Source organism: Ctenocephalides felis, unplaced genomic scaffold (genome assembly GCF_003426905.1).
Source record: "Ctenocephalides felis isolate EL2017-DRISC unplaced genomic scaffold, ASM342690v1 CF-g0.4_SCAFFOLD_03571, whole genome shotgun sequence".
NCBI lineage: Eukaryota > Metazoa > Arthropoda > Insecta > Siphonaptera > Pulicidae > Ctenocephalides > Ctenocephalides felis.
Window position 1 is genome coordinate 61086860 of NW_020539725.1, and position 12142 is coordinate 61099001.

The window sequence follows — 12142 nt, forward strand, 5'->3', positions numbered from 1 at the left end:
CATCCTAGAAATTTTCCTTAACAAACTTCAGAAAGATTTATCAAAATCAGAATAATTGTTTAGAAGGGAGTATACAGTGAGTGCTTTGTATATTAGCAATAAAGCTCAAATTGTTTCTACGTTTTAGTTAGAAAACGTTTGCATGTGCAAAAGAAAAAAGCTGTTTTTAGGGTTTTCCCGACGATTATTCGATTTTTTCTCGCCGTAAGAACCATCCTTGGACTTCAATGAACATTTTGAAAAAAAATTGGTCAAATTGGTTCAGACGTTGCTGAGTTATGCGCTTAACAACACATTTTTCAATTCATTTTTATATAATATTTGAATTATAGTTATATTTTATCCCATCTCATTTACATCGGCAGCACCGTCGCTCGCGTTGACAGTACCGGCCCGCCATTTTGAATCTTGACAGTTTTCACTTCTGATGTGTTTTTGACGTTTGTGCAAATAAGTTGCCCCACAAAGGAATAGTTTTGCATCACATTTACGTCCGAGAACATCATTGGAAAGTTTCCTAAAGAAAAAAAAAACTCAGCTTAATTAGCACATCACAGAACGACAAACAAATCTAGAATAATAATTATATATTAATATTTAAAAGTGGTTTTTAATTAACTAATAATCTTGTTGTGAAGTGTCAAATTATTAAGGTAAGTGTGTAATGGATTCTAATTAGAATTGTAAGTGAGGGTTTTGGGATGACTTTTTTTATTTTGGGTTTGTTTTTTGTAGTTGATTTTTCTTGTAGAGTTTATATTTAATGTCGAGACGTTTATTAGTATTTAGTACAAGGTTAAATTCGGATCCCACATTAAATAAAACCTTGAACGTTTAAATATAGCGAAATATTGTTGTGTATATATTATATATTATTGCACAACTTTAACTTTCTTATAATGTGCTGCCGGGAAAATTATTGATTTATTATTTATTCAAGCAAAATTATGTAAAAATATATATCTTATTTGTTACTACACGCTCCTGGAATTATTTTTTGAAAAAAATATACATAAATACACGTGGTGGATTTTAACACATCTGCTGTGACTAAATTATTTGTAACAAAATACTTAATTATATAAAATATAGTGTAAAAATTAGCAGCTCATTTGTTGAAATAAAATATAAGATAAAAAAAAAATAATTTCCTTTATTTCTATACGTTTCGACACTCGATGGATATTGTATATTTACGTTTCAGAGGTTTCTGAACGTTTTGGCATACCTTCAGAAAATTAATGTGTGTGTGTTTCGTCGACACACTGCTCAACCGATTTGAATGATTCATTTACCATTCGATTCCTATTGATAAGGAGACGTGCTGATTAGTTTTTAGCAAAGACAGGTCTAGCCGTTTCGGAGATACGGAGCATAAGTGCAGAAAGTGGAAACTCAGTTTTTGCAAGAACCGATTAGAATGATTCAAAAAATATTCAGTTCGTATTGATAGGGAGAAGTGCTGATTAGATTTTGGCAAGGGCAGGTCTAGCTGTTTCGGAGATACGAAGCAAAATATTAATAATTGGAATCTTTCTTTTAATAACTGTTACTAAGAGATAGGATCATCTAATACAAAAAAAAATACTTGTGTTTTGGGAAACATAAAAAAATATTCATCAAAAAAAAAATCCCTTTATTACCTTCCCGTAGGGCAAGTTATAATAATCGCAAAAAATCGTAAATGAATTTTTTTATTATATATCTTTACGTTTCAAAGGTTTCTGAATATTTTGGCATACCTTAGAAAAAATGGATATATGTGTGTGTGTGCGGATACAAATTTTTGTCGACGATTTCGGGAACACGGATGAAACGATTTGAATAATTCAAAAAACATTCGATTCGTATTGATAAGGAGACGTGCTGATTAGTTTTTGGCGAAGGCAGGTCTAGCCGTTCCGAAGATATGGGGCAAAAAGTGCCAAAAACAGTAACTCAGTTTTTAAGAGAACGGAGCGTCCGATTTGAATAATTCAAAAAACATTTTACTTGTATTGACTAAATGAAGAACTGTTCAAATTTTTGGAAAGGCAGGTCCAACGACTTTGGAGATATGGAGGAAAAAATAAAAATGAGCCATTTGGCGATCAAAAATGATCATTAGACATATGCACATCAAATTATCAGATATTTTATAGAGATTTCAACAATAAGTATAAATTTTGTTTGCATTCCTATGGGTTCCGTACCAATGTTTATCCGTTTTATAATATATATATATAATATATATATATATATATATATATATATATATAAGGTTGTCAAATATCTCCCTTCCGCCTTTTTGTATTATAAACCAAGAGCAAAAAAGCGGAAGGGAGATATTTGACAACAAAATTTAAATATATATATATATATATTTAACAGTTACAGACGTTTCGAGATAACGATTTGTCTCATCATCAGTGCAGGCATGAATAAATTATTCATATTATTCTGAAGCAGAACTCCTAATTAAAATAATTTAATGATTTTTTTTCTTTTGCAATTTTTGAGTTTACCGACTATATTGTTATTGTTAAACAATTTTGTATAGTATTTAATTCCGAACATTACTGACACATACAAGTGTTTAAATTACTGATTAACAAATGATTATAATATTTCAACAATAACAAAAAATTGCGCAATGCGAAAATCATACGATTCCAAATGATTCACATTCGTATTTTACATTCAACAAAAACTCATTGTCACTCTTTTCAAACAATTTGTTTAGAAAAATTTATATGAAAAAAATGTGAATTATGCATTGTCATAATAAAATAAATATGACAAAAACTAGTTGTATTTAGCCTCAAAGCAAGTTGCCTGATTATCACGAAATGTGTAATAATTGACTTAAATAAACGAAATTGATATTTAGGTATTTAGATAAAATTTTCATTCACATATATTATGTACGTAGCCCTAGATATTGTTTTATTATATAATTTTTTATTATATTATGAAGAAACGACTTGACCGATCGTCGCACAAAACTGACAAACGATGGTCCTTATCAAGTAACATCGAAAGGTTTTTGAATAAACCTTTAAAATCGATTCAGCAGTTTGTGCTAGGGGGGTGAAAATTAAGGGCTGTATAATTTTTTGAAATTAATCATAATGAGAAAATTAAAGAAAATATATTGGTCCAAAAAATAAAAAGAAACAAGAAAGGAAATGGCATCAAACCGAGTAATGGAGAAGTATATCGTCACTAAACTTTTCACGAGAATTTTAATATATATATATATATATATATATATATATATATATATATATGCCAGTGTTATCCAGTCAAGTGAAATTTCACACACAATCCGCATTATTATCTATTTATCAGCATTTTTTTCATACAGAATTATTTGCAAATGTTGTTCTTGATAACATATCAAGAAATGTAATCTCTTGTGTATATATATATATATATATATATATATATATATATATATTCCGATTCCAAAACGTGACGCAGACATACGTCCATGTCGTTTTGTTATAAATTAAACAAATATGAATCATTTGAACAATTTATCTAGCATTTGTTAGATAAAATAGACAGGAAAATATTTTATTTGATAAAAAAAAATAGAAAACATTTGAATTCGAATCCGCAATAATATTATTCATTTATATAATGAACAATGGCCATTCAATTGATTAAATATCAACCGTCGATTGTTTCTATATTAATAATAAATAATATTTTTGTACGGTTAATTGTTGATATCTAGTTTTGCATTTGCAAAAAGGCAAATGATTCATTTGGGTGAAATAAATTTATTATCAGGTGATGTATGAGAATATTATATTTTTGATTTTGTGTCTTATCCACTTTCGATATAGTTATCGATTGTTATCGATCTTTTGCACTTTTATTGTTTATGAATATTTTCACGTAATCAGCAACTTTATCGCAACTATTTCGAGTGGGAATGGTATTTGCATTTTTTGAATTCATATCGATTAAAAATTATATATATATATATATATATATATATATAATAAAGTTCAAATCACCATGTTTGTCCAGAATCTGCTCTTAAACTGCTGAACCGATTTTAAATTTTATTAACTCATCGTCTGCATATATATTCAACTTAGGTTATAGGCTAATTAAAATCATATTCTATATTAGAAATACTAAAATTTTAAAAATTTCAATAAATTTTGACAGTTCTGAACTGAAAAAAGCAGTTGTCAGTATTTATGTAAACTTTTATATAAACCGATTTTTGATTTAGATTTGTTGTTTTTAGATTGATATAAATTTTTTGCATGATTTAAGCCGCAGCATTGCGTGGCCGGGCCAGCTAGTATATATATATATATATATATATATATATATATATATACATATATATAGCTTAAATTGTTTAGGATTTTCAGCCACAAGTCGAAAAAATAAAAACAGAAAGTAAATACAAAATCTTCTTTAATACGTTTCGAGCTATTACTATAGCTCATCATTCAGCTAAAATACAAAAATAGTATTAAAATAAAATAAAGTAACGAAATAAAATTAAACAGAATTAAATTTATACGTACCAAACCTGTTTAAAATTATTTTATGTAAAATTTGACAATTATAACATCAATATTTTGTTCCAAAAACAAAAAATATACATATATATAAAATTTTGAAAAATAAAATCGAGTAATCAAAATATTTCGAAATCAGACTTACATACTTTAATTAAATTTTAATTAAAGCAAAGTAAACGAACTCCTCTTATTTACACATTGTGAATTTAAAAAAATAAAAACAGCTTCAGCAAACCTTCTTAAGTCAACATTTTTTTCAATATATAAAATAATGAGATTATTTAAATCAAAAGTGTGTCTAAAAGTTTAGCATATGTTCAGAAAATATTGGTTTGTATTGATTTTTATTTTTTGAATTATACTTATTCTCTTAGATATATATTGTGAACTCTATCCGATATAGAATTTTTCACAATCATTACAATTCACTTTGTAAACGGAGTCAACAATTCTATTATGTGATTTTAAAGAAGTAAAGTATATTCAAATTTGGAAACTAAAAAAAGACCTTCTTCAGAAAATATCTTTTTTAAAAAATAAGTAAAACTGCCTAAAAATGGTAAAAAAATAATACCTTTATATTTATTTAAATAAGATGATGAATTTATTAAACTAGTATCACAAGTAACGAAAGGTTATTATTATTAATGTTAATTTTATTATCATTTAAATATTCAACAATTTTTTCAATATTTAAAATAATGGGATTATTTAAATAAAAAATTTGCATATGTTCAGATAACATTGTTTTGTATTGATTTTTATTTTTTGAATTTAAGCCGCAGCAACGCGTGGCCGGGCCAGCTGGTATATATATGTATATATAATATATAGTCTAATCTATACATGTCTGTTCCATTTATCGATTTTATTCGAATTATTTCACATTATACACCGAGAGTATCCAATCAGTTAATTTTGTGGGTGAAAATATTTTTCTACTGTTTACGACTTTTTTTATGATGCCCTCAAAATAATTACAATAAATAGTATTACTAGAATTGTCAAACAATTCTTTTTATATCAACATTTTTTCCATTATATAAAATAATGGGGGATTATTTAAATCGAAAGTGTGTTTAAAATTTAGCATGTGTTCAGAAAACATTGTTTTGTATTGATTTTTATTTTTTGAATTTAAGCCGCAGCAACGCGTGGCCGGGTCAGCTAGTATATATATATATATATATATATAATACATAATCTAATCTATATATGTCTGTTCCATTTATTGATTTTATTCGAATTATTTCACATTATACACCGAAAGAATCTAATCAGTTAATTTTGTGGGCGGTGAAAATATTTCTTTTGTTTACGACTTTTTTTATAATGCCATGTCCATTAAAATAATTACAACAAATAGTAACTAACAAACAAAAATATTTGGTTTTTACAATTGTCAGATTACCATAAACATGAATAGTTTATTCATATTTATGCCATTCTAGTCCATTTTATGTTTTTTTCTATCCGATGGCATTATGTTTTACTTTATTCCATTTAATTCAATTTTATGTTCTATTGTATGCTATTTTCTTCTAATTTGAATCAAGTTTTTCCAATTTTTAGAAAATGCTTCTATTTTTTGCATTTTATGCTATTTCATTCTATATGACATTGTGTTCTATTTTATGTTATTTGATTTTTTCTTATATTATACTTTTTTAGTATATCTATTAGAATCTATTTTTTTTGTACCATTTAATTTGATTTTATACTATTATGTTCTTTTTTTATTCAAATTCGTGACTGTCAATGCAATATTTCAACTGTAAATTGAGTTTTATAATATTTTTTGTGCCTAAGACACAAAGTAAATTGTAGTACACAAGGTGAAGAAATCAAATTTAAAATCGGTTCAGTAGTTTAGGAGAACATTCAGGACAAACATCTCGACACATACTAGTCGGTATAATAGGGATTCGTGGTATGAGTAATTGCGAAACAAAATAATTGGATTTCTAACATTCAACTGAAAAAAATTAACCCACAATTTATATTTCATCTATATTAATATATAACTTAATTCCAAGGGGCAATTCTGCCTCATAAAATAGCATTGTCATGGCAACGTCAAAATGTCTCTCTATTTGCTATTTAATCAGGCGTGTTTTACATATAAACAAGCAAGTAAAAATCTTATGATAACAGAATTCTAAATGGTGCAGTTATCATAAGATTCTTCCTTGCTTGTTTATATGTAAAATACGCCTGATATCACAGCAAATAGACATTTTTACAGTTTCACTAACAAGAAACAAGTATAAGATAGCGTTGCCATAACAATGTTATTTTATGAGACAGACATTGCCCGCTGAAATTAAGTTAGATGAAATATAAATTGTGGATTAAATTTTTTTTCTAAATCAGTAATTATTACTAGTGAAAGATGGATCGGAGACATGGACTCTAACATTACATATAATTTGTGTTAAAACATGGATCAGAGACATGGACTCTCATCGTCGACGAGAACTATTTTGAAGAAATTTACGAAAATAGGATTCTACTGACGAGCAAACTAATTTTTTATTAATTTGGTAAAACATGTATGGCACCTGACATTTATTTTAAAATATGGATAAGAGACACGGACTCTAGTAATGGTAACAAAAAAATATGAAAATAGGACTCTACTGACAAGCAAACTGAATTTTTATCAAATCGCTCGAAATAGATTAGTGAAAAATGGATCAGAGACATGGACTCTGAACTCAATTTTTTAAAGGTTTTACTAGAAATAGGACTCTACTGACGAGCAGAATGAATTTTTATCATTTTTGTCAAATATGTATTATACCTACTTGATATTTATTTTAAAATGTGGATCAGAGACATGGACTTTCATGGAAGAAATTTACGTTAATAGGACTCTACTGACGAGCAAACTGATTTTGCAGATTGGTATAGTGCTTTAGAATATGGATCAGAGACATGGACTCTCAACATATACCATTTGAAGGATTTTAGTAAAAATAGGACTCTACTGTCGAGCAATCTAGTACAGTTTTATTGTAAAAAACTAGTCATTTTTTAAATGTTACTATTTGCTAATTGCTCGTCAGTAGAATCCTTTTTCTCGTAATTATGAATCAGAGACATGAACTATAATTTCAAGGATTTTTAATAAAAAAATAGGACTCCACGGAATCTAGTACAGTTTTATTCTAAAAAACTATTATTTTTTATGGTGTTAAAAAATTGTAGTTGCTCGTCAGTAGAGTCCTTTTTCTCGTAATTATGGATCACAGACATGGACTCTCATCACAAGCCATTGAGAAAAATAGGATTCTACTAATGAACAAAGCCAACTTTTTATCAGATTGATAGAAACAGACACAACGACTCGACATACAATTTAGATGACTATCTATTTGCTGTGCGATCAGGCGTATTTTACATATAAACAAGCAAGAAAGAATGTTATGATAACAGAATTTTAGATGGTACAGTTGTTATGAGATTCCTTCTTGCTTGTTTATATGTGAAATACGTCTGATCGCACAGCAAATAGATAGACATTTTCACAATTTTCACTGCAAATAAACAAGCATTGCCATGACAATGCTATTTTATGAGACAGAATTGCCCAGTAAATTACAAACATTTCTAACTTGTTACATTTCATAATAAAAATATTATTTTTTTATTTCAGTTTGAATTATGAGTTACCCGAAACAGGCGCCTTACAATAATGGAGCAAATGCTCCACCGCCTCCGTATGGTTTCCAGGCACCTCCACCGGCTGCACCCCCAAGTTATTCCCAGGCCATGGGCGGGGTGCCCCCGACGAGCCCTTTTACTGCCGCCAAATCACGTAAGTAGAAATTATAAATGATAAAAACATACATCACTAAAACCATAAGGTTTCAACAATTAATTTGTAAAGCTATATTGTTTTCATATAAGTCCAAACCAGTTTCTTTCGAAAAAACATTCGATTCCAAACCAGTTTCTTATTCATCTCAGATAAATTTCTATACCAAATCTTACCTTTTCTTTTTTCTGGTGTGCTTCTATTTATTTTGCTCGTCAGTAGAGTCCTTTTTTATCTCCTAGCATTTAAATTGCTTGTCAGTAGAGTCCTTTTTTATATTTGAGGTTCCAGTTTAATTCTGCTCGACAGTAGAGTCCTTTTTTATATTTGAGGTTCAAGTTTTATTGTGCTCGTCAGTAGAGTTCTTTTTTATCTTCTAGCGATTAAATATCTCGTCAGTAAAGTCCTTTTTTATATTTGAGGTTCAAGTTTTATTTTGCTCGTCAGTAGAGTCCTTTTTTATCTTCTAGCATTTAAATTGCTCGTCAGTAGAGTCCTTTTTTCTCCATGCTGCTATTTTTTTCCATAAAATATTTTTGTAATTTTGGATTCAAAAAATTACCCAGGCTAAGCACAGTCTAAGCGTCACTCTGGTACAAATATTAAACCCAAGTGCGTTTAGACTGTTTAGGTACTGGAGCACTTTTCGAAGTCGAATTTTGTGAGAAAACTATTGAAAAATGTGAAAATGCCGCCGAGCCAAGCACAGTATAAGTGAAAATGTCGCACAGAATTATTTGCAAATGCGTTTAGACTGTGACTATGCGAGAGCACTTTTTCAATTTTGTGTAAATTAGGCAACTATTTTTTTTTTTGAAATTGAATTCGAAATAAAATGACGGACGATTGTTAATGTTCTGGAGATAAATTGAATGATTTATGATTTACATTTGAATTCAACTTCTTAGGTTGGCGATGTATGAATTAGTAAAATAGAATTTTATTTTTGAAGTAAAACTTCTTAAGTCGCGATGTGATTTTGATTAAACGTAAAAGAGACAACAGTATATAGTGAGAAAATGAGAGAGAGATATATAAAACACTCATGCGAAAAAGAGCAACATATACCTGACAGTGTAGAGAGTGACAGAGTAAGATACATGAGTATGAATGTAACCTCCAAAATTTAGCAACTATCTTTTTAAATGTAAATTTTTGATAAAAGGATAAGAGATACCAATTTTTGTTGTTAATAAATATTGTAGATAATTTAATTGGCTATAAATTTGCTGAATATTGCAAAATGGTGGAACATTTCGTTTTGAAGTTATAAATAAATAAATAAAAATCGAGCTGGTCCAAAAGTGTGAAGCAAGATATACTGATGCAACCTCCAAAATTTAACAACAACCTGTTTTATTGCAAATTTTGGGTAAAAGGATATGAGATAGAAAATGTTGTTATTAAAAAGTTGTAGATAATTTAATTGGCTATAAATTAGCTGGATATTGCAAATAATCGGACAATTTGTTTAGAAGTTATAAACAAATAAAAATCGAACCGGTCCAAAAATATAAAACGAGATATATTAAAATGTAGCCTCCTCAATTTAACAACAATCATTTTAGTTCTTATAAATGCCGCCACGTTAAGCACAGTACAAGTGAAAATGTCGTACAGAATTATTAGCAAATGCGTTTAGACTGTGACTGTACGGGAGCACTTTTTCAATTTTGTATAAAATTAGGCAACTATTTTTTTTTTGAAATTTAATTCGAAATGAAATGACGATTGGTAATGTTCTGGAGATAAATTGATTTATTTATGATTTTCATTTGATTTGCTCAGATATAACAAGATAGCCTTAAGGCACGATGCCATACACCACTAGTTTCTTACTCATTTATTTCCTTTATTTCTTACTTGTACAGTTATGTTATAATATGCCCTTTATTTTCAATATTTGTAATTCTTTTTTTATTTCTTTTTTTTAGCATTCCCTCAACAGCAAACCAGTCCACCGATAGTGACCACAGTGGTCCCCGTAGGTCCACATTCTACCCACACAGTTTGCCCTACGTGCGGGGCTGAAATCGACACTGCCACTACCACCGAGCCGGGAATTATCGCATATGTCAGTGGCGTAGTTATTGCCTTGTTGGGGTAAGTGGATTATTAAACTACATATTTGCATTTGAAATTATTATTAAACTGTATCAATTTGGTATCGGAAAAGTTGCTATTGTGTCCAATCTTGGACCTTTTGTTAACTGAAAATGAAAATTTTTGCATTTCTCGACGTTTTGAAAGTTTCTGAACATTTTTAAGGGGCATACCTAAGAAACTAAATGGATGTGTGGTGTGTGTTTTGTACTCGTATGTCCGCATTTTTTCGTCCATGTTTTCGGGCGCACGGATAAACCGATTTGACTAATTCATTTACCATTCGATTCCTATTGATAGGGAGATGTGCTGACTAGTTTTTGGCAAAGGCAGGTCCAGCAGTTACGTAGATATAGAGCAAAGAGTGCAGAAAATAGAAATCGAGTTTTTGGGAGAACGGATCATCCGATTTGTATGATTCAAAAAACATTTAGTTTGTAATGACGGGAAAAGGTATTAGTTTTTGGCAAAGACAGGTCCCGTCATTTCGAAGACATACAGAGCAAAATGTGTAAAAAATGGCAGTTTTTGAGTGAACTAAGCGTCCTTTGATTTGAATGATCTAAAAAACTTTCTGCTTGTATTGACAAAACAATTGCTTCTGAGGATAAAAAAAATTATTACATCTTTTTTTATTTTCCATAAAATATTTTTGTAATTTTGGATTAATTAAAAAAATTCGAAAAAGTACCCAGGCTAAGTACAGTCTAAGCGCCACTCTGGTACAAATGTTTACCCAAGTGCGTTTAGACTGTGACTATACGGGAGCACTTTTTTTTAATTTTGTATAAAGGCAATTATTTTTTTTCAGCGTGATGACTGACATAGAGATCAACGTGTTTAAATTGCTCGTCAGTAGAGTCCTTTATCTGTTTATATTTTTTGTGTCCATTAGTTTTTTCTCGTCTAATTGATTTCATCACATTTTGTTAATTTTTTTTTATTTTGCTCGTCAGTAGAGTTCTTTTTTCCTTCAATGTTGGTTTGTTCGTCAGTCGAGTCCCTTTTGTATTCCTCAAGCTCGTCAAAGAAGTTTAGTCCATTCTCGCAAATATTTTCTTTTTATTCTAATTTTAATTTGCTCGTCAGTAGAGTTTGAAAATTTGAAAACATACACTTTGCGTGCGCCTTTATTGTAAAGAATTCGCTTAATAAAAACGGCGGAAGCAAAGTTGTACACTAAATATTTATAAAGTGTTGCACTAATGTAATATATATGAACATAACTTTAAAACCATTCGTTTAATATGAATGATGTATTCGACGAATTTGTTCAAAATTAATCATCCTACAAATGTTTCTAACAATAAATGACTCTAAAGCAACTCGGTATACTTCAAAATTGCAATTGAAATCTAACAAATAATTTTTGCATAAAGTATACTAGTTTCAATACAAACCGAACTTATTCAAAGATTTTCTACATAGCATTTTGTATGAAATCTTGCTTTAGATTTCAGTATACCTAGTGCATACTTTTACCTAGTCGCTTGTAACTTCTAAACCATTTGTTTAATATAAACGATGTCTTTGGCAAATTTATGTAAAAACAAGTCATTAACAATATTGTCTAAAATCATAAACTCTACAGCAACTCGGTATACTTTAAAATGCAATTTGAAACATACAACTTTGCTTACGCCAATATTGTAAGAACTCGCTTAGTAAAAACGGCGAAAGCAAAGTT

At 29.1% G+C, this 12142-nt stretch overlaps 1 protein-coding gene across 3 annotated transcripts in view; it reads left to right on the forward strand.

The window, feature by feature from the left end:
* LOC113385038 (cell death-inducing p53-target protein 1) overlaps nucleotides 1-12142 on the forward strand; it is a 19418-nt gene that overhangs the window by 4047 nt on the left and 3229 nt on the right. For 2 of the 3 annotated variants that reach the window (XM_026622840.1, XM_026622842.1), the window contains exons 2-3: nucleotides 8191-8352; nucleotides 10287-10455. In XM_026622840.1, coding sequence (XP_026478625.1) covers nucleotides 8199-8352; nucleotides 10287-10455 — 323 coding nt within the window. In that variant the 5' untranslated portion in view covers nucleotides 8191-8198. Of the gene's footprint in view, nucleotides 1-523; nucleotides 654-8190; nucleotides 8353-10286; nucleotides 10456-12142 lie in introns of those variants that run through there. The other variant, XM_026622841.1, reaches the window with a different exon arrangement.